Genomic DNA, 21,154 nt, shown 5'->3' with positions numbered 1-21,154 from the left:
CTGCTGCGGGCAGCCTTATAAGGCGTTTTGTGGCACGCGGCGCTGATCGCGCAGGGGCTGCTGGGAGTTGTAGTCCTGCCCTCCCGGGGCTGCGCGCAGCCTTACGTGGCGTTCGGCGGGCAAGATGGCGGCTCGCGGCGGACTCCTGGGCTTGGTCCTGCTGCTGCTCGTTGGCGCCGTGTCCCGCAGCTTCGGCCTCTACTTCCACCTGGGCGAGACCGAGCGCCGCTGCTTCATTGAGGAGATCCCGGACGAGACCATGGTGATAGGTGCGGGGGGCGCACCGCCGGGGGGGGGACAACGGGGGACAGGTGCGGGGGGGGACAGCAGGGGGACAGGTGCCGGGGGGGGACAGCAGGGGGACAGGTGCCGGGGGGGGACAGCAGGGGGACAGGTGCGGGAGGAGGATGGGGGACAGGAAGGGGATGGGTGCAGGGGGGATAGGAGGAAAGTCTGTGGCTCGGGGGGTGGGGGGTAGACAGGCATGGTGCTGGGGGCTGTTATGTGTTTGACCAGGATGGTTCTGATAGTGTTGCCCTCCCCTGCAGGGAATTACCGTACCCAGCTATATGATAAGCAGCGGGAGGATTACATGCCTGCCACACCTGGGCTTGGCATGTTTGTGGAGGTGAAGGACCCTGATGATAAGGTACCTGGGTTGGGAGGAGAAGATACTGGCACATCTTTCAGCCCCTGGTCAGCACAGGTGCTCTGGTTCCCCAACCTGAATCTGCCCTCATACCCATCCCATTGGAGCCCGAAAGCTACAGTAGCAGGGTAATGGGACTGAGCAGCCCAGAGTCAGTGCCCATGGTGAGGGGCACCCCTTCAGCATCTGCTTGCAGTTCCACTGAGTTGTCCTACCTGGGCTCTAACGTTGGCTGCTCTGTTTCATAGGACTGGAAGGGACTTCGGGAGGTCATCTAGTCCAGTCCCCTGCACTTCTGGCAGGACTAAGTGTTATCTAGAGTCTAGACCATCCCGGCCAGGTTTTTGTCTAACCTGCTCTTAAAAAATCTCGAATGATGGAGATTCCCCAACCTCCCTAGGCAGGTGCCACACATAGACCATTAAGGCTTTGTCCATGTAGCATGTTGACTCGTGAGACACCAGATTTCACTGGTATGAAATCACCATAGATACTAGTGGTTCTGCTATGGAACAGGCTGTCTTTGTGGCATGTGGGCAAGCTCTAGGTTTAGCTGCACCTGCCTGATTTTTCTTTTGCTGCCTGGTTCTGAGAGGTTCTTAGCAACATGATGTTGAATCTAGTTCTATAAATTCCAGTTTGAACTATGAAATTAGAAAAATATTTTTTTAGCTGCTTCTCTGCAGAGTCAGCTACTTTAATCAGTGCAGTGACTGCTGACCCCTGTGGTACATGGTGCCCACTCACTTCCAGTCATAAGAACAGCCGTACTGGGTCAGACCAAAGGTCCATCTAGCCCAGTATCCTGTCTGCCAACAGTGGCCAATGCCAGGTGCCCCACAGGGAATGAATAGAACAGGGGATCAGCAAGTGATTCATCCCGTCACCCATTCCCAGCTTCTGGCAAACAGAGTCTAGGGACACCATCCCTTCCCAGTCTAGTTAAACTCCATGATCTAAGACCCTAGACTTATTGATGGTCTGGTCCTGAACTTAGAGCTCCATCTAGGCCCAACCTTCCTTCTCTGGCAGTTCCCATCCCCTCCTCCCCAGTGCATTTGGTTGGAGCCCTGCTTGTTTTGAAATTGTTAATGAACAGATTCTAAGGTTCAGCAGAATGGACTTTCAGGAGAGCAACTAACTGAAATGCTGATCTGGCCCTATGTTCTTGGCCCAATGTGGTGCTTTAACTGTCACCTGGGCAGATAGCACAGGGGATTTGAAGAGGGTCTCTAGCCCCTGTAAATCTGCCTTGCTACCTAGTTCTCACCACTAAACAATTTGTTTTGGGCAGACAGACCCTTAGTACCAAATGTTCTGCCAGAAAGCTTGATGCACCCTGCTGTCAGATCCATGGATTTACTGTATTCAAATTCTGGATTGGCTGTGCTCTGGAGCTTGCCATTACTGCCCTGTCCTTCTCTTCCAGGTCATCTTGTCGAGGCAGTATGGCTCTGAGGGCAGATTCACCTTCACCTCGCACACTCCTGGAGAGCATCAGATCTGCCTGCATTCTAACTCCACCAAATTCTCCCTCTTTGCAGGGGGTATGCTGGTAAGGGGGGCCCATGCAGGAAAGAGAGGGGAGGGATGGACCCTCCATGTAGCATTGTGCTGGGGCAGAACACCTGATTGTGTTCTCTTGTCTTGCTGCAGAGGGTACATCTGGATATCCAGGTGGGGGAACATGCCAATGACTATGCTGAGATTGCTGCCAAGGACAAGCTGAGTGAGCTGCAGCTCCGGGTGCGGCAGCTCATTGAGCAGGTGGAGCAAATCCAGAAGGAGCAGAACTACCAGCGGGTGAGGAACCTGAAGCAGCCTGGCCAGTGCTGCACTCTACACTGGAGATGCAGCAGGGGCTGTGTTCATGGTTTGGGAAGGAGGTTGCTGGGAGGGAGACCTACCCAGCTGGACCGTGACTACTAGAGAGTTCTGAGGGCCATGGGAAGTCACTGGTCTCTGGGGCCTGGGAGGATCGGTCTGTATTTGCTTCTCTGACCCGTTGTTTCCTTGCTGCAGTGGCGAGAGGAGCGGTTCCGCCAGACCAGTGAGAGCACCAACCAGCGGGTTCTCTGGTGGTCCATTGTCCAGACCCTCATTCTTGTTGCCATTGGCATATGGCAGATGAGGCACCTCAAGAGTTTCTTTGAAGCCAAGAAACTGGTATAAAGAGGGCACACAGCATGAGCAAACAGCCCTCTCTTAACAGAAGCAACTCCATGAGTTTCAGCAGCCTGGCCTGGTCATGCCTACCTTCTCCCAACCCTCCAGCTGCCTGGGCTAAGTGTCACCTGCCTCCACCACTTCCCGCCCTCCCTCCCTCCCAGTCTGGGTGGGATTTCCTTGTATTGGTTTGTTACAGTGTTTCAGTCACTCACATTCGGTCTGTGGTGCTTCCATGGCCCCATCAGTGTACTATCTGAGTGCCTCACAGTCTTTGATACATTTATCCTTGGCACCCCTGGAAGGCAGGCAGGGCTATTCTTGTCATGTTACAGATGGGAACTGAGCCCCAGAGACTAAGTGACTTGGCTTAGGTTCTGCACAAAGTCTGTGGCAGAGCAGGAACTTGAATCCAAGTCTCAGACTAGCACCCTAACCACTAGACCATCTTCCCTGGGAATAAGGGGTAGAGTGTTATCCTGCATGGATTCCTCTGAGGTACACTGACCTTCCCCAGGAACTCTCGGCCTTTCTTCCTCTGAGTTGTGTTTGAACTCTCTGGCAGTGTGGGTGGAGTCTGTCTGTCTGCCTGTGGATTTCCTCCTCTTCCAAGGCTCACCCCCTACAATGAGCTGTGCTCCCCTTTCCAAGAAGGCTGGAATCCTCATCCCTTCAACTAGAACCCCAAGTATTTTCTTCATGCCAAGAAGCTGGTATAAAGGGAGAAGGAAGCTTGAGCAAACAGCTCCCTTGTACACAGAACCTTCAGCCAGGTGCTGAAATCTGCATGACTATGTCCGGAACTGGCTGCTCTATGCTGCCATTGGATCACCTCAGAGAGGACAGAACTGATTGTGATGGGGCAGGGGCCTCTGCACTACCACACCACCCTGAGGCTCGTGGTCTGTCCCAGCATTGAGTGTGTATTAATCTGTGTAAAATGCATAATGTGAAGGGACTGCACAGGGGTTGGAACTAGCTGCCTTGGGGCTGAGGCAACAGCATTGTGTGTCTGCCATGGGTATTTCCAAGGTGCTGATCACTGCGGAATAGGAGTACTGGGGCATTAAAACCCCACAAGTTTCTATGCAGGGATGGCTGCATATTTTAGTGTAGTGTTTGTTTTCCTAGTATGTTAACAGGGATCTGAGCACAAGGCAAAGCTGACCCATCTTCCCACTTCAGCAGTCATTCCTTTTCTAGATGGTATAATAGTGTGCCTCTCTGCTGCTCATAGGGGCACGGTGAGGGGTCACACTCTGCTTCCTGTTCCACAGTGCTGCAGCCACCTTTTCCCTGTACAGCAGGGAGGCAAAGCGGGTGTTGGGTCACTTGGTTACTAACGTTTGGCTACTTTGTCCTGTATCGTGGATTCCTAATAAAGAGTGCTCTGAGGACGGGCTTGTGTGTGTCCCCAGATTCTTGCCTTCTGAGCCTGCTCAGTGGAAAAGGGACTGCAGCTTGGAAGAAAACCCTTTGCGGGAGAGGGAAGTCTCTCCCCCACGGGCCGGGCAAGCTACCTCGTGCATGTGGTGGCAGCTGGTGATCCGTGCCCTGGAGGGTGAGGTAGCGGTGACTCGGGGGGTATGGCTGGCAGCTGTCTTGTGTTCTTGTAACTCCCTGGGCTGTGCCCCTCCGCGTGAGAGGCCGGAGGCCGCCCGGCACCACCAATGCTGTGGGGGGATGCTCGGCCCGGGACTGCTTACGTGGCGTTAAGCCGCCTGTGGCGGCAGGTGCCACCTCCACGGCTGCCTGGGCCGAGGACAGGGGGAGCGGCTGGTGCCCGCCCGGGCCGGAACCCCCGTGCAGGCGGAACGGCGGGACCGACCCGCGTTTCCGGGGGACCCCGCTCGGCGCCGGACCGGGTGTCTGAGCCAGCGTGTCCGGGCAGCCCCGGGCCCGGGGGGACGGAGCCGGGAGCCGCCCCCGGCGCCGCATGGGAGCATGTTCCCGTCCCGGAGGAAGCCGGCGGTGTATGTGCGGGAGGAAGCCGGGTGAGAGCGGGACGGGGCGGGTTCCGAGGGGGGCAGGCGCCGGGGGACAAGGAGGGGGTCTGTGGGGCAGGGCAGGCTCCGGGAGGCAGGAGAGGTCTGTGGGGGGATCGGGGCAGGCGCCGGGGGACAAGGAGGGGGTCTGTGGGGGGGGGATCGGGGCAGGCGCCGGGGGACAAGGAGGGGGTCTGTGGGGGGGGGCAGGGCAGGCGCCGGGGGACAAGGAGGGGTCGGGGGCAGGGCAGGCTCCGGGAGGCAGGGAGAGGTCTGTGGGGGGGGCAGGCGCCGGGGGACAAGGAGGGGTCAGGGAGGGATTGGGGGGGCAGGGAGGGGTCTGTGGAGGAGGTGTGGGGGAGCGGACGGGGTCTTTGGGTGGAGGAACAGGACGAGGCCGGCCCTGCGGGGCAGGGGGCGACTGTGTGGGGAGCCAGCCGTGGGCAGCGCACTCTGGGCCCTGACTCCCCACCCCACCCCACCCCACCCCAGGTCCCGCTGGCTGCTGGCCCTCCTGCCGCGGAAATGCTCCGTTTTCCGGCTCTTCTTTGCGGCGCTGCTTCTGGGCTTTGCCTCACTGCTGTGGCTGCAGCTCAGCTGCTCAGGTGATGTGGCCCGTCAGGGCCGCGGGGCAGTGGCCCCCAACCCCCTGAAGCCTTGCCCCCCGGAGTCCCGGGCCTCATGGGCTGAGGACCCATCGTGGGGCCCCCACCGCCTGGCGCTGCTGATCCCGTTCCGGGAACGCTTCGAGGAGCTGTTGGCTTTCGTGCCCCACATGCATCGCTTCCTCAGCAGGAAGAGGATCCGCCACCACATCTTTGTGCTCAACCAGGTGGATCATTACAGGTATGGTCCTTTGCCACCCGCAGAGCTAAGCTTTGCCCCAGGTGCTATCCCTGTGCCACCAGGGCACTTTGGGGCCCAAGGTACCAGGCTTGGAGCAGCCCCTTCCCCAGGGCATTATTTGTGCCATGAGGGGTTCTAGACTTGCTCTGCCACCCTGTCCCATGTCCCAGTTTTCTCAGCTATAAAATGGGGATCACACTCTCCTCCTCTCCTGGGATGCGGGAGTTTGACCATCAGGGCTTAGTCAGGTCCATTTCTTTTCTCTTTGCTGGGCTGAGCGTGTGGGGACTGAGGAAAGCTGGGGTGTGAGCAGCTGGAATTTCAGATACTCTGAGCCTGGAGGTGTTGTGTTGAGCCAAGTTTTGTAGATGATGAGGGGCTACGAGGGTCTCTGTGGAAGAGTCTGTAGAAAGATAAAGGGCTATTTTCCTTCTCCAGTCTCCTTTCCCAGGGCCGGACGTGAGCAGGAGAGGAAAATTTAACTGTAGGCCACTAGCCTTTCTTCCTGACTATGAGCTCTGTGAGGCTGGAGCTCTGAGAGCCAGGGGAAAGCTGCAAGACACAATATTTGCTAGTGTCCTCAGATCAGCCTTAATGCTCCCCCGTATGCCCACCCGTCTCGGTCACCTCTTCCAAGAGCCCACTTTACCACTCTTTAGCCCCTCCCTGCTGGCCTTGCCTGGCCTCCAGGTGGCCCTCCCAATATGCCAGCCACACCAATGCTTTGCCTCTTACATGTCATCTCCTTGCCGAACGTCTGTCCAGCCTCCAGCTCATTTTCCCAAAGGGCTTCCCTTAGAACAGGCACTGTCAATGTTAGTTGCTTTAGCCCCTTATTAGCCACAGTGCCCGGGTGCGGCTGTTCCCTCTGCATGGGTGTGGTTTCAGGGTTGAGTTGCAGCACGTGGGGCCTGACGCTCCTGGTGCTGGGACAAGATTTTCCTGGTGTCTTGAGCAGGTTTAACAGAGCATCTCTGATCAACGTTGGCTTCCTGGAGAGCGGCAATGACACCGATTACATTGCCATGCACGACGTTGACCTCCTGCCCCGTAATGAGGAGCTGGACTACAGCTTCCCGGAAGCAGGGCCCTTCCATGTGGCATCCCCAGAGCTGCACCCGCTGTACCACTACAAAACCTATGTGGGCGGCATCCTCCTGCTCACCAAGCAGCACTACGAGATGGTAAGTCCTGGCACAGAGTGGGGTAAGGTCCTTGTCTGTTTGGGGGAGGATTCCTTGTTTGTGAGTCACTTTTCTCCACTCTGGAAATGTGAAAGGGGCGACACGATGGGGAGGGAATAGGGGCTCATGGGCTGAGCTGGTTGGGGTCTGGCTGTAGTTCCCTGTGCTCTGGCCTTGTGCCCCAGGGTCTGGCCATGGCTCTCCCCCATGGGACTGCTCTCCATCTGCCTCGCTGCAGAGGTTACGCTGGGTGTGTGCATCAGGCAGATGCTGCATGAGGGGGACATCACAAGCTTCTACCCCTGAGACACCCTCTCATTTCAGTGCAATGGGATGTCCAACCGCTTCTGGGGCTGGGGGCGAGAGGATGATGAGTTCTATCGCCGGATCAAAGGAGCTGGCCTCCAGGTAGGGATGCTCTTCAGGCTCCTGGCCAGAGAAAACACCGTTCCCCAGGCATGGCCACCAGGATCTTTGTCAATGCCTGGGAGAGGACAGCCTAGCTCCCTGCTGGCCCCTCTGCCTAGCCTCCCAAAGGTCCTGCTGTGCCCAGGGGAGGGGGTGACGGGGTGCAGGAAGCTTTGGGCCTGGGCACCTGGCTTAGGGCAGGGACTCCAGTGACTAATGCACGCTCCGCTCTTCCCCCAGCTTTTCCGCCCCTCGGGAATAAAGACTGGATACAAGACCTTCCAGCACCTGCACGACCCAGCCTGGAGGAAGCGAGACCAGAAGCGCATTGCTACCCAGAAGCAGGTGTGAGCTGCTCCCTTGGGGCAGGGCAGGGGCCCTGCTGCCCTCTGCACTGAAGGGGAAGGGAGAAGGGGCTCCCAGGGAAATGGTGTCTCTCTGTGACCGGCAGGTGGCTGCATGCGTCTGAGCCAGCCCAGCCTGTTGCTCTAGCCCTGTCCCTGCTGGCTCTGCCCTCTCCCCTGCTCTGGTCCCATCTCGGCTAGCCCTACACACTGGCCTTTCTGCTGGGTGGGAACTGAATGCCGTGTTGTCTTTCTCAGGAGCAGTTCAAGGTGGATCGGGATGGGGGCCTGAACAACGTGAGGTATCAGATTGAGTCCCGGACGGCGCTGAGTGTGGCTGGAGCTCCCTGCACTGTCCTCAATATCCTGCTGGACTGTGATGCCAGCAAGACCCCCTGGTGCACATTCAGCTGAGCAGCCTGCCCTAGGCCCCAGTCATGCTTGCCATGCTGAGATGCCCAGGGACTTCAGCGGGGCCTTTCGAGCAGGGCAGGTTCACTGCGGCAGCTGAGCGCGAGGGCTGGAGCATGGAGGCGACAGGCTGGAAGAGGGCTGAGGAGCCAGCCCAGCTGGACGGGCAGAACTGAAACCGAGACGCTGTGGCCCCCAGCACAGATGCTGCCATTACCGCAGGAAGGCCGCTCCCTCCTTGTGCTGGCCATGGCTCGAAGGAGACAATAAAGACCTATCAGGACCATGTGATGTCAATGCACTGAGCCACGCCCTGCTTTCCATGCCAGCGCCCATATGCCAACCTCGGTCAGGCACCATTCCCGCTTCTCGCTCCCTTGCTGTCCTACTGCTCTGTGATTCCAAGAGGAAGCAGGGATGAAAGCCAGGCTGTGAGTGTCTGCCAGTGCCCCAGCTCCCTGGCAGGCCCACTGGAACTGCCGCAGTCAGGGCAGGAGGCTCCCAAGAGAGGTTTGGTTGATGCAGTGGAGCCATGGGGCCCAGAACCCCATTAACACGGGCTGGGGTTTCAGCAGAGGATGGGACGTATTGGCTACAATACTGCCCAGAACTTCCCATTCCCCTTCATGTGGCTTCTAGGTCCCGCTGCCCACCCCTGCTTTCTGTGGAGTAAGGTCGTGTTTCTGTTGAACCCCAGCTACTGAGCATGTCACTGCTCACCGGCTGCATTCCCCCAGAGCGCCAGCAGTGCCAGTGCCACTTCTCACAGTACACAACATACCCCAGCCTTCTCCATGGGGCTTGAGTGAGTATCTGGTGCCCTCTTCTCTCCCGGCCCTGCCCTCTCCCAGCTCTAGTTACGAAATCCTGTACGGTGTGTTTCCCTGGAATGTAATGGCTGCTAATTCACTGCAGTGGTAGCATTAAAGCCAGGGGAGCCATGGATGGTGTCCGTGCAAGAATCCAGCCCAGAGCTCCTCCCCAGCATCCAGAGATGGAGCTTCCTGTACTGCAGGGGGCAGGGTTCTGAGACTGCCTACCCCAGGGAACAGCACAGGCCTGTGAATGTTTCTGGTTAGAGAAGGACCAGAGGAGTGTCTGTTTGTGTGTAATTAACCACAGGAACAACTTCCCCAGGGCCCTGGGGGACTCTCCACCACTGACCATTTTAAAATCCCGACTGCTTCTGCTCCAGGAATAGTTTGGGGGCAGGTCTCTGGTCTGTGCTATACAGGAGCTCGGACTAGACGATCACTAAGGTCCCACCTGACCTTGGGGAATCTCTGAACTGAGCTTCCTTCCTGGACCGAGAGGCTGCCAGCCCCTCCAGCTGCGGCCAACAGCAGCTGCTCTGTACACTGGGCCATGCTAGCCCAAGAACCTGCTGCCCCATAACTGCTCAGCTTATGCACTGGAGCAGGCCCTTGGTAGAGCTAGGACGGCTGGGTTCTGCTCCTGCAGCCGCTGGAGGATCAGTGCTGCAGAAAGTGGCTCCTTCTACTGGGTTTAAACCTCTCACCCCCAACCTGTTCTCATTGTTGTGAGACGGGGTGAGGAAGCAAATCCAGCTCTTCCAGCCCGCAGGAGGGTTTCACTGCCTTCTGCAGCCATCAGGCCAGGCGTGACAGTGTCCTGCTGGGTGCATCACAGGATGCTGAATGGAACAGCAACCTTGCAGCTGGAGGTCCCAGATCTGCTGTGGGGGCTGCCCACCCTCATGCCAGGCTCTGCTTTGGTGGAAAAGTCCACTCGGCTCAGGGCCTGATATCAGCTCTTAGAGAAAGGCCATGTTCTGCTCAGAACGGGGGCTGCACATGGTGGGGGTTGGGACTACAAGGCTCAGCTCATGGGCCAGGCTCCCACAAGCTGCACTGGCCCCTGGTAATACCCCCTAAAGCAGGAACCTGCTGCCCTCCTGCAATCCCCTGCAGGCGCATGAGGGTGAGAGCAGAGCAGCCCCAGGGAACAGGATGGCCCTGTCGCTTCATGGCAAACTCAAAAGGTTTTTTCTGCACATCTGAACTGGCACCGGGGGTAATTGCTGTGGGTGGGGGTGAGGAGAGATCATGGGGCGAAGTGCTTAGCTCCACCCTGAGGAATGAATAACAATCATGGGGCAGGTGAGGGTGGGGTGATGGGGCAAGCCTGTCTGGGTTGGACAGAGGGGAAAGCTCTGGGTCCACGGGGGAGTTAAGGGCTCAGAGGGTTGCCTCTAGCTCTGGCTGGGCAGAAAGCCTCCAAGTTCCTCTACTGCAGCTGCCTCCTGCCTGGGCCCGTGCCATCAGTGCGGGGGGTGGGGTGACTGACTGGTAGAGCTTTGGGTGGGGGTATCTCATGCACTATGGAATCACTAGTCTTGCCAGCACCTCCTGCTCCAAATGGTATGAATTTGTAAAGCGCCCAGGAGGGGGAACGGAGGGAAGCCACAGCACCTGGGTCAGGGCTTGAGTCTCAATCCAAAGCATCTCAAGCAGATATGGCAGCCTCTGAGCAACTTTAGCTGGCGCCTCCAGGTGCAGCTGTGCCCAGAGGTGGTGCCCAGCGGCTTAGTGCTGGTAGGGTGGGAAAGGCTCATCCTGAAGGTGTACAGGGTTTGTGAGCTCTGTGGGGGGATGCCACCCTCCTGTGTCCTGCGTAGGGGTGGGCTACTGGCCTGAGGTGTCTCAGGGGAGTCCTCCAATGACTCTGAGTTATCCTCCTTCAGCAGCTGAGATTTCTTCTTGGGGTGCTGCTGCAGGGCAACCCACTGGTCAGGCTGGCTGGAGGAGGAAGCTGGGTACTTGGCTGTGACCGAGGGGGCCTCGTAGGCTACCTCTTTGGAGAGATAGGTCCTTAGCCGCAGCTCAGTGCACAGGGACGGAGCCATTGCAGCAGGAGCTGCTGGAGAGGAGAGAAACCAGGGGTTACATCAGATGTGTCTGGGAGGAGAGAGGGGAAGGAGACTCGAGCTGGTCACTGCATTTTGGAGCTGCATGTGCAGAAGTACTGGACGGAGGGAAGGGAAAGCCTGCAATAGGGCTGTGACTGTACCTGGAATGCTGTGCTCCTTTCCCTCTGTATCATTATACTGCACCCATCACCGAGGTATCTGGGTACCACGTTACCAAAGACACCCATGACTAGAGGCAGTGCCAAGAAGAGCAGTAACTGTGAGTTGGGGGTGCTGGAGAGACCAATTCACAGAGCTGGATGCCCATCTTGGCATAGCAAGGGAGGAGGGATGCAGGATAAATCTACACACCTCACAATGGGGTGAACCCCTTGAGGGAAGAGGGATTAGTTACGTGGGTGCCTGGAGCTGAGACAAGGAACAAAGGGTTGGAAATGAGAAAAGGAAAAGCTGCCAGCAGTCCATGAATGCAGCCATAGAGGTGCGACAGAAAGGGTAGGAACCCATTGCATGGACAGATTCCTGGACAGGTGTGAACATGCCCTGGATGGGTGCTCAGCATGAGCCTCCAGGCAGTACCAGAGGGGACTTACTATGGCTTTCCCCTGAGGTCTGAGGATCCCAGGAGCAAGTCATCTGTGGAGCCAAGTCCTAGGCTGCCTGACCCCACCGTCATCCAGCTCACTCCTCCAGCCGTCAGGCTCTCCCGAGCACTCGGGGCAGAAGGCGGGGAGCACAGGCAGCATGAGTCAGGAGTCTGGCCTAGAGGCTCTCATCAGCCATGCAGTTCCCAAGGCCAAATTTAATCTCTGGGTGCCAAGGGGGCTGGTGAAAAAATCAGGCAAAGATCCAAATTCTGACCCTCTGCTGTTGGTTTTGGGACCTGTGCAGAATTAACTAATATCTTTGGGCTGTTCCCAGAGGGCAGGTGTCCACTGACCCCCTTGTTCCCAGGGGCTGAACCCCTCTGTCTTGGTGTGGGGACGAGTTGTTTGGCAGAGGGGAAGCTCCCAGTGCTGACTGTGCTACATGTGTTGGGAGGACAAAGGTCTGCAGGCCTCTCATCAGCCCATCCTGGGATCCCCCAAGGAGCTGAGGGATCAAGGCTGGTACTAGTGAAAAGGCCCTGCCTGGCAGTGCTAAAGGCCCATCCTGAGGGCTGCTCCCACAGCTGCTACGTCCGGGGAAGGGAGGTTCTTTGGGGGTCTCCTTATCACCAGATCACTGAGTCTCATTGTGAAATTTAATAGTGAAAAGTGCAAGGTCATGCATTTAGGGATTAATAACAAGAATTTTAGTTATAAATTGGGGACGCATCAGTTGGAAGTAACAGAGGAGGAGAAGGACCTCAGAGTATTGGTTGATCACAGGATGACTATGAGCTGCCAATGTGATATGGCTGTTAAAAAAGCTAATGCGGTTTTAGGATGCATCAGGCGAGGAATTTCCAGCAAAAATTTCCAGGTGTTAGTACCGTTATACAAGGCACTGGTGAGACCTCATCTGGAATACAGAGACGGGCTACTAGGATGATCCGAGGAATGGAAAACCTGTCTTATGAAAGGAGACTGAAAGAGCTTGGCTTGTTTAGCCTAACCAAAAGAAGGTTGAGGGGGGATATGATTGCTCTTTATAAATATATCAGAGGGATTAATATTAGGGAGGGAGAGGAATTATTTAAGCTTAGTAACAATGTGGACACAAGAACAAATGGATATAAACTGGACACTAGGAAGTTTAGACTTGAAATTAGCCAAAGGTTTCTAACCATTAGAGGAGTGAAGTTCTGGAACAGCCTTCCAAGGGGAGTAGTGAGGGCAAAAGACATATCTGGCTTTAAGACTAAGCTTGATAAATTTATGGAGGGGATGGTATGATGGGATAGCCTAATTTTGGCAATTAATTTGGCAATTGATCTTTGATTCTCAGCAGGTAAGTATGCCCAGTGGTCTGTGATGGGATGTTAGATGGGTTGGGATCTGAGTTACTACAGAGAATTCTTTCCTGGGTGCTGGCTGGTGAGTCTTGCCCACATGCTCAGGGTTTAACTGATCGCCATATTTGGGGTCGGGAAGGAATTTTCCTCCAGGGCAGATTGGCAGAGGCCCTGGGGGTTTTTCGCCTTCCTCTGCAGCATGGGGCACGGGTCACTTGCTGGAGGATTCTCTGCAGCTTGAGGTCTTCAAACTGCAATTTGGGGACTTCAGTAACTCAGACATAGGTTAGGGGTTTGTTATAGAAGTGGGTGGGTGAGATTCTGTGGCCTGCGTTGTGCAGGAGGTCGGACTAGATGATCATAATGGTCCCTTCTGACCTTAAAGTCTATGAGTCTATGAGTCTGGCTCGGGAAGACAATGAGAGACCCAAATCCCTGTCTCAGGGCTTATTGAACCGACAGTGAGGGTGAGACCACATCCACTGGGACCAGACTGAGCCCTTGTCCCCTCCCTGTCCCGTGGAGCTACTCACCTCCAGTTGCGTGTGCGGAGCCCCCAGCGCTGCCCCTGGCCATCAGTGCTGATGGATCCGGTTCAATGGGCATGCTGGAGGAGGAGGAGGAGTCCTCATCGTTGCTCTGTCCAGAGGGAACAAACAAGGTCAGCACAGGAGACTCAGATGCTGCAAGCTTTGCCTCCCTAGGTCTGTTCCTTGAGGAATGCTCTCAGCACTGTTGTGCCCCTGGGGCCACACGAGCCTAAGCTTCTATGGCCACCATGCCCTTATCCAACGGCTGTGTGCAGTCCTGGCAGGCTGGGCCCCTCTCACCTCCTGGCTCCATCATTTCAATGCCCACTTCAAATCGTGCCGCTAAATTGCTTTCTCTGAGAAGCTCATGGGGCAGCCAGGGTCACCCTTGGGAGCCCTGTGGCATCCAGGATTGCAAGGAGATGTGCCCTTAGTTGAGAGGGAGGCAGGGAGTTCTGTTCTTCTCCACAGCCACTGGCCAGACTCCACAGGTCAAAGTCTCCAGGGACATGTTCCAGGATAAAATGCCTATTGCTGCTGTCCCCCAGGCTGAGATCCTGCCCCCAACACTGAGGTGAGCAGTTTAACACCCCACGGAGTCCACCTGCTACCTCCAGGGTAAGCAACATGCTGCTAACAACTGCCACGCTCAGAGGCCCAAGATAAGGGGAGTGAAACACCTGGCTGGCCAGAGAGACGCCACGTACCGTACACAAGGAAGGTGATTGCGCCTTGGGATAAACCTTGTTCCTTCGGCCCTTCATGCAGCTGCGGAGCTTAGTGAAGAGGGACTGTGATCCTTGGATGCTGAATGCTGGCTCGCTGCCAGGAGACAGGATCTGCTTGAACTGGAGCTCGAGCTGCAGCTGCCCTCGCGCCTTGTCAGGTCTGCCACGCCTGGATTGCAGCCTGAACCATCTGCGCCAGACAACACCATGAACCATGCAGGAAGCTGCTCGAGCCTTCACTGCTCTATTTGTCCTGAACTCACAGGGCTCAGCCCACTAAGGACTGGGGCTGGAGGTAAAGGGAGCTAAAGGTTGTGCTGAGTCCTGCTCTTAGAAGTTATATCTTGTGGCTACACCTCACTGCCCCGGGGAAAAGCCCCCCGGCCCTGGCCACACAGGCTCCCCTGTTTACTTCTGAGCCAGCATGGAATCCTCCCCTTTCAGAAATAGGGCCGGGAAAGCCCATCCTGTGTGGTGCAGTGGCTCTGCTCTCACCCACTCCCAGTTCTGGTCTCTAGCTCTCTGAGCCACTTTCTTCTGCCCTCTCCTTTCCCACCAGTCTTTCTCCCTTCCCCTGGTCACAGGCTTTCTGCACCCGAGCTGAGACAATGCTTTCTAGGGGTCTTTTATCAGCTAGTCGGAAAGGCCCACACCCACCGCACACCTGGCCAGGTGCATTTATGGGGGGCTTCGACGTCCTCTGGATCAGTCCTTGGACCCTGCCAGAAAGGGGATTCCAACCCTGCCATTCCACTGTATGTTGGCACCAGAGAGCTCAACCCCACAAGGTAAAGCTCCCCATAGTGCTGCTCTGTGCTCTGGGGCACAAGGGGTCATGAGAAGCCCTGCTGCACCTCACACAGACCCCGGGAGAAAGGGCAGGAGGAAGAGGTGACCGTGACTGAGTCCCGGTAATGTGTCTGGCTCATAGGTCAACCACAGAAGGGCAGGAGGTAAATGGTTCCCCAGGACACCTCCATTCCCTGGGCCCAGGTCTCAGCCCCATGGATGAGGGGGAGGGGGGCAGCTGTGACACTCACTCATTCCTTCTCCTTGCCTTGTCGCAGAACAGCTGTGCCAGGGGAAGGCAGAGCTGGCCCAGGAATTGGTCGGGGCGATGGAGAGAGTGGTGCATGGCAGTGAGGACGAGACAGTGCTCCTTTGCATCATCCAGCCTGCTGGGCAGCTGGAGTGTGCACTCCTCCCTCCACTTGGGGGTCAGGCTGTGGGGCACCACTGACGTCACGTATTTCTGCTTTTGCAGCTGGATGACCACGTAGGGGCTGCTGGAGCCAGCACCCCCTTTGGCCCGCAGTGACCGGGCACTCAGGACGACCACGCGGAGGTGAGTCGGCTGCCACGCCCCTAACTCGGCCACCCTGCAAGACAAGAGCCCATGTCAGTCCCCGGTGGCCCCTCGCCCACCACGGGCCGAGTCTCCCCATGAGCCAGCAGGGATGTGGGGGGACTGCCCCTACGGCCCCTGCCCATGGCCCCAACGCAGACAAAATGGAGACTGGTGTCAGGAGGTGGGGAGGGCAAGACCCTGGTGCGGGATGGGGGCAGAGTGGGGCTAGTCAGAGGGGAGGGCAAGCTGCCCTGAAGGGTGGGGGCTAGTCACTGAGGGAGGGGCAGGTTGCTTGGAGGAGGGGTGGGGGCTAGTCACTGAGGAGGGGCGGGTTGCTTGGAGGAGGGGTGGGGGGGCTAGTCGGGGAGGGAGGGGCCGGTTGACCTGGAGGGGGCAGGGCGGGCCGGGGGGAGGGGCAAGCTGCCCTGAAGGGGGGTTCGGGGGGCGGGCTAGGCCCTGAGGGGGCGGGGCTCTTTACTCCGGGCGGGGGCTCTGGGCTCCGTGCTCCGCCTCCATGGGGGCTCCCTGGTCCGCCCACATGGCACCGACACGCCCCCTGCGAACGTCACAGAGCGGAGGGAGGCGGGGCTACACGGGCCGGAGAAACCCGGGGCCGGAGCCTTCCAGGAGGCGGGGCCATTAGCCCCGCCCACGGACCGCAGAGTCCGTGCGAGGCCTGCCTAGGGGGCGGGGCCGAGCCCAGGGGGCGGGGCCCGGGGGCGGGCCGCAGGGAACAGCCCTTGCCCGGGCAGACAGCCGGGTCCGGGGGGAGGGGGTGTCTCTCCTGCTGCCTGTCGGTTCCCGGCCCGGCTGTAACTAGCCCCAGGCCGGACTCTGGCTGCGGGGAGGGCGCAGGGAGGTGGGCAGCCGATGCCTGGTGCTGGGTCTGCTGGGCAGAGCTTCCCGGGTGTGGGGCAGGCCCTTGGGGCCAGGGGTGGCTCCAGGCACCAGCACGCCAAGCACGTGCCTGGGGCGGCAGGCCACGGGGGGGGGCACTCTGCCGGCGCCGCGAGGGCGGCAGGCCACGGGGGGGGCACTCTGCCGGCGCCGCGAGGGCGGCAGGCCACGGGGCGCTCTGCCGGCGCCGCGAGGGCGGCAGGCCACGGGGCGCTCTGCCGGCGCCGCGAGGGCGGCAGGCCACGGGGCGCTCTGCCGGCGCCGCGAGGGCGGCAGGCCACGGGGCGCTCTGCCGGCGCCGCGAGGGCGGCAGGCCACGGGGGCACTCTGCCGGCGCCGCGAGGGCGGAGGCCACGGGGCGCTCTGCCGGCGCCGCGGGGCGGCAGGCAGGCTGCCTTCGGCGGCTTGCCTGCGGAGGGTCTGCTGGTCCCGCGGCTTCGACGGACCTCCCGCAGGCCGCCGCCGAATCCGTGGGACCGGGGACCTCCCGCAGGCAAGCTGCCGTGCTTGGGGTGGCTAAATACCTAGAGCCGCCCCTGCTCGGGGCCCCCAATACAAGGTGGGGCAGACGGTTTAGCGTAAGTAGCTAACACACGTTTCAAGGGAGCATTCAAGGTGAAGTGGCCTGTTAACAGTCTCTAGTCAGCTGAGGGGTTGTTAGTGGGTCACAGGTTGTTGTAATAAGCCATAAATCCAGTGTCTCTGTTCAGTCTGTGAGTTATAGTGTCTATAGGGTGACCAGATGTCCCAATTTTATAGGGACAGTCCTGATTTTAGGGTCTTTTTCTTATATAGGCTCCTATATAGCCCCCACCCCCTGTCCCGATTTTTCACACTTGCTGTCTGGTCACCCTAAGTGTCTAGCAAAGTTCCCAGTTTAAGCTCCCAGGCTTGTCTTTTGAAGGTATTGTGCAGGTTTCCTTAGAGGACAAGGACTGAGAGGTCAGAGGTGGAGTGAGCGCTTTGTGAGAAGTGTTCACCCACAGGTGAGGGGGGGGGTTGTGATTTATCATTTTCCTGTGTGAGGTACACAGACAGCTCAGTGATTGTCTAGTTGCACCTTCATAGTTGCTATTGGAGCATGTAGGGCACTGGCTGAGGTACACCACGTGGTGTGAAAGGCATGCGTAGGACCCCTGGATCTTGAGTTGGGGGGTGGGGGTGTTGCTCATCCTACCAGTACAGATATGTCTGCAGGTTTTGCATCTGTTGCCTGGAAGGGTTTGGTGCTGTGTTGGGGTGTCCTGGTCTGTTGGCAGCTTGTTTCTGACGATGAGCTTGGGAAGTTGTTTGAAGGCCAGAAAAGGGGTTTTGGGAAAGGTTTCTTATGGGATGGGGTCCCCATTGAGTATGGGGTGTTGTTATTTGATACCTCATGTGGGTTGGTAGGTGACAACTCGGGGTGTGCGGTCAGAGGTGATTTTAGTTCTGTATTGAAGCAGGTTCTCTCAGGCAGGGCTTTGGAGCGGAGCCTGGAGCATGGAGCAGCTCTGGAGCAGTGGAGCTGCAGGTTTTTGCCTGGAGCTGGAACGGAGCCGGAGCACTGCTCCAAAGCCCTGACTTTCAGGATATTTAGGAGGCTCATTCCATGGGACTCAGGCAGAATCCTCTGCTGATTGGAACTGTACCATTAGGAGCTCTTATGCCTCATCCCAGCCCTGGACAGAAGAAGGAAGGGATGGACTGAGCCAGGGACAGGGAGACAGGCCCATACCACTCCCCATTGCCTGGGGAAAACTCCTGTTTGACTACAGGAGGGCAGGGGTAAGTTTGCAGCATTCCTTAGCAAATCAGTGGCTATTGCACTAGCTCAGGTTTCCCCCAGGGGGAGCTGAGGTGCCAGTGAAATATACTGTAAGAGCATCAGGGACCAGCCAGGTAAAGTCCTGGCAGCTAAGAGATGGGCTGACTGCGGAGTTCTACCGCATATTCTGGGCTGTCCTCAGCCTGGCCCTTGCCACCATCTGGGCCAAGTCCTTAAGGAGCAGGGTGCCCCCCGTCGTGCCCGCCAGCCATGCTCACCCTGCTGCCTAAAAAGGGGAAGCTCTGAGCTAATGAACTGGCACCCAGTTTCACTCCTCAGCATGACTACAAGGTTGTAGTGAAAGCCATCTCCCTGATCCACCCCAAGACAGACCGTCTTCAATAACCTCCAAGAGAAGAGACCTAAAGGACCGGTAGCAGCAGGGTCCCAAGTACGACTAGCTCCTTCTACCTGGGTCCCCAAAACCTGCTGAGGCAGTGGGGCTGATGGCATTACCACTTGCTCCAGAACGTACCCATACATCCCGGCCCGGCAAGCGGAGGGATACCAAGTGGGTGTATGACTAATGCCCATTCTGTGCACACATTGGGCTCTAGACAGACTGTGCTGCCAGGGGAATTTAACCTACTGTGAGACTTTACTGTTATTGATCCTACAACACCCCAAACTGGGGCTGCTTGTCACATAACAAGGCAGATCCATGTCCCAGGGGATCACAATTGAAATAGACAACTCACTGATGAAGGCAGGGAGGGGAAGAGATGGCCTTTGGGCCAGAAGATGCATTGGACAGACTGCTCTGCTTTCCAAACTGCTGTGCTACTGTGTCTGCACATGGTGTAATCAGCACGGAGGTGTGGGAGTGCGTGTGTTTGTGAGCACTACCTAGTGCAGCTTGAAATTGTGTAAAGGCTCTTGTGCAAACTGGATCTCTCAACATGTTATGGCATCAACCCCAGAAAACTATAGTCACACAGAGAGCCAAGACAGAGAGGGGGGAAGGGAAGATGCGTTTTACTGAGGAGATTTTAAAAGAGATGGGGAGTTGCTGTGGGAAATTTTGTGTGCACACAGTTGCAAGTGAGTTTGTGTTAAGAGACTTACAGGCCATTTCAGGGCTGCAGAATCAGCAGGATGTAAGAATGCTTTGGCCAGACCTCCTTCCACCCCAGATCCCTCCCTCCCTCCTCTGGCTCTTCCAGCCCCAGATGCTTCCTGCACTGGGGAAGGGGGCATGCTGTGGAGCTTGGTGGCAGGGCAGCTCAGAGCCTATGGGACTAGGGTATTCCTCAGGGAAGCTCAGGCCTTTGTTTTGCCCCTTGCAGGCAATGCTGATGTGCCCCTCCCTGGTGCCTAATTGAGCAACCCCAACCATTTAAAAACTGAGTCAGGCCCCAGTAAATCAGGCTCTTGGCTTCACAATGGTGAGCTGCTCAGAACCAGTAGCCATAGTCTCTGCCTGGAGGCAGGCGTGTGTCGCATAGCGCATGTAATTACTGAGTTAGTGCTTTGCTTGGGTCCCTGTTTTGGAATGAACTCGGCTGGTGCTTGCATCCTTGTCTCTGCTGCAACCATCATCACACCCCAGAATCCTGACTCCCTGAGCTGGTGACAGCTGGGGAGGGGACACAAAGGAACAAAACCAGGTCCCAGCTGGGAGTGAGCAGGTCTGATTCAGAGGCATTGATTATGTCACATTTCATGACTAAAGCAGGCAGGTGCGGCAAGGAGAGAGCTCATCCCTGTGCTGTGCTCTGTGTAACTGACAATGGGAGCAGCAGAGGCTCCCTGGGATTCCCTTTGAAACACCTCAGCTGCCTTCCCCTGTGAGCTGGTGAAACCCAGTGAGCCAGGCTGGCTGCAGCTGAAGAATGTTTAGCAAAAAGCCCTTGTGCTACCCCACTCCCCACCCCCCCCAGCACAATCAGGGCTCTGCATGCAGCCTCCTCTCAGGCAAGGCCAGATTCTAAAATTACTGCTGCAGATTAAAGGGCTGTCACTGATCTCGCCCACATATTCTCAGCAATCAAGACTTCCATGGAGAAGTGAGAGAGGTGCCACTTAGACTGGTGTTGACAACATGGTCTTTATAAATGGAGCAAAGGGCCTGGAGGGAGCCCCTGCGGTTCCATTACCACGAGACCCTATAATTGCAGCTCAGTAATGTGTGAACAGGAATGCTAGGTGTGCTTCCAGGCTCTGAACTGTGCATGGCTGGAAATTCTGGATGCTTCATACAATCAGATGTTTCATCCCTGGCCAGTTCTGTTTCCTGTCATCAACTTCAATGGGTTTCACAATGCGAATCCCGATGATACATGTCCAGTGCCGAGCCCCAGGGCTGTGGAGCAGACAAGTCCTGGCAGCACTGAACTCCTCACATACACCTTCTGCGGAGAGCCAGGACCTGTCACCATGCTCCACCAGGGCCAAGCATACATGCAGGTGGCTCGTATTGCAGCAAGGTGAGCCTGGCTCTCCCCACTGATGACTGAAGCAGATCACAATTTCCTGCTTGTGAGGTCCCTTCCCCTTTTAAGCTGTAGATTTTCTCCTTTAGGGAGTGGGCTGTGAGGCCAAGCATCATTTCACCTTGGAACGGACTGTGACCCTCAGGGACACAGGCTCCCTGCTGCTATGGCTGTAATAAAGGACACAGATGTGCAAGGACACATACTGCCCACAAGTGGATGTGGTGACACTGCCCCTGTAGTAGCTGGAGGCATGGCTTGAAGCAGCCTGCAGTGCATGTGTCCCTGCCTAGCTCTGCCTGTACCCTGGCAACCTTCTGTGGGGACAGAGCTTGTTCATGGCAGAAATTCCAGCACCCAGAGGGGATGGGAGCAGCTCTGTCTCACTCAGGGGTCGGCAACCTTTCAGCAGTGGTGTGCTGAGTCTTCATTTATTCACTCTAATTTAAGGTTTCGTGTGCCAGTGATACATTTTAACGTTTTTAGAAGGTCTCTCTCTATACGTCTATAATATATAACTGAACTATTGTTGTATGTAAAGTAAATAAGGTTTTAAAAATGTTTAAGAAGCTTCATTTAAAATTAAATTAAAATGC

General features: G+C 57.0%; 3 protein-coding genes across 4 annotated transcripts; 2 read left to right on the top strand and 1 right to left on the bottom strand.

Moving 5' to 3' along the window:
- Position 1: 1 nt before the first annotated feature.
- TMED9 (transmembrane p24 trafficking protein 9) lies at positions 2-4,216 on the top strand. The gene is made up of 5 exons (XM_039484358.1): positions 2-269; positions 549-649; positions 2,079-2,204; positions 2,306-2,452; positions 2,672-4,216. Exons 1-5 carry the CDS (start codon positions 125-127, stop codon positions 2,819-2,821), a joined length of 669 nt encoding a protein of 222 aa, XP_039340292.1. The 5' UTR covers positions 2-124; the 3' UTR covers positions 2,822-4,216.
- A 427-nt stretch (positions 4,217-4,643) lies between these two features.
- B4GALT7 (beta-1,4-galactosyltransferase 7) lies at positions 4,644-8,290 on the top strand. The gene is made up of 6 exons (XM_039484357.1): positions 4,644-4,809; positions 5,293-5,646; positions 6,605-6,830; positions 7,155-7,238; positions 7,479-7,583; positions 7,841-8,290. Exons 1-6 carry the CDS (start codon positions 4,760-4,762, stop codon positions 7,994-7,996), a joined length of 975 nt encoding a protein of 324 aa, XP_039340291.1. The 5' UTR covers positions 4,644-4,759; the 3' UTR covers positions 7,997-8,290.
- Positions 8,291-10,360: 2,070 nt separating this feature from the next.
- On the bottom strand, positions 10,361-16,024 carry LOC120370134 (rab11 family-interacting protein 2-like). Of its 2 annotated transcripts, none has more exons than XM_039484355.1 (5): positions 15,904-16,024; positions 15,118-15,456; positions 14,057-14,267; positions 13,353-13,458; positions 10,361-10,873 (listed from the first exon to the last, which is right to left on the bottom strand). In XM_039484355.1, the coding sequence occupies exons 1-5, from the start codon at positions 15,963-15,965 to the stop codon at positions 10,431-10,433; spliced, it is 1,161 nt and encodes a 386-aa protein (XP_039340289.1). In that variant the 5' UTR covers positions 15,966-16,024; the 3' UTR covers positions 10,361-10,430. The 2 variants fall into 2 exon arrangements, with proteins under 2 accessions (XP_039340289.1, XP_039340290.1); XM_039484356.1 differs by having other exon boundaries at positions 10,361-10,870.
- Positions 16,025-21,154: the final 5,130 nt, after the last annotated feature.

This window comes from Mauremys reevesii, linkage group 8, assembly GCF_016161935.1.
Source record: "Mauremys reevesii isolate NIE-2019 linkage group 8, ASM1616193v1, whole genome shotgun sequence".
Taxonomy (NCBI): Eukaryota; Metazoa; Chordata; order Testudines; family Geoemydidae; genus Mauremys; species Mauremys reevesii.
This window is presented reverse-complemented; position numbering and strand designations above follow the sequence as displayed.

Bases quoted from the DNA above. Each gene is read 5' to 3' on its own strand.
- TMED9 (XM_039484358.1), top strand. From the start codon at position 125: ATGGCGGCTCGCGGCGGACTCCTGGGCTTGGTCCTGCTGCTGCTCGTT. The intron at 270-548 runs GTGCGGGGGGCG...CCTCCCCTGCAG, and splicing joins GGACGAGACCATGGTGATAG to GGAATTACCGTACCCAGCTA. The intron at 2,453-2,671 runs GTGAGGAACCTG...TCCTTGCTGCAG, and splicing joins AGGAGCAGAACTACCAGCGG to TGGCGAGAGGAGCGGTTCCG.
- LOC120370134 (XM_039484355.1), bottom strand. From the start codon at position 15,965: ATGTGGGCGGACCAGGGAGCCCCCATGGAGGCGGAGCACGGAGCCCAG. The intron at 14,268-15,117 runs GTGAGTGTCACA...TGTCTGGCGCAG, and splicing joins AAGGCAAGGAGAAGGAATGA to ATGGTTCAGGCTGCAATCCA. The intron at 13,459-14,056 runs GTACGTGGCGTC...CCCTCTGGACAG, and splicing joins AATCACCTTCCTTGTGTACG to AGCAACGATGAGGACTCCTC.
- B4GALT7 (XM_039484357.1), top strand. From the start codon at position 4,760: ATGTTCCCGTCCCGGAGGAAGCCGGCGGTGTATGTGCGGGAGGAAGCC. The intron at 5,647-6,604 runs GTATGGTCCTTT...TGTCTTGAGCAG, and splicing joins AACCAGGTGGATCATTACAG to GTTTAACAGAGCATCTCTGA. The intron at 7,584-7,840 runs GTGTGAGCTGCT...TGTCTTTCTCAG, and splicing joins GCATTGCTACCCAGAAGCAG to GAGCAGTTCAAGGTGGATCG.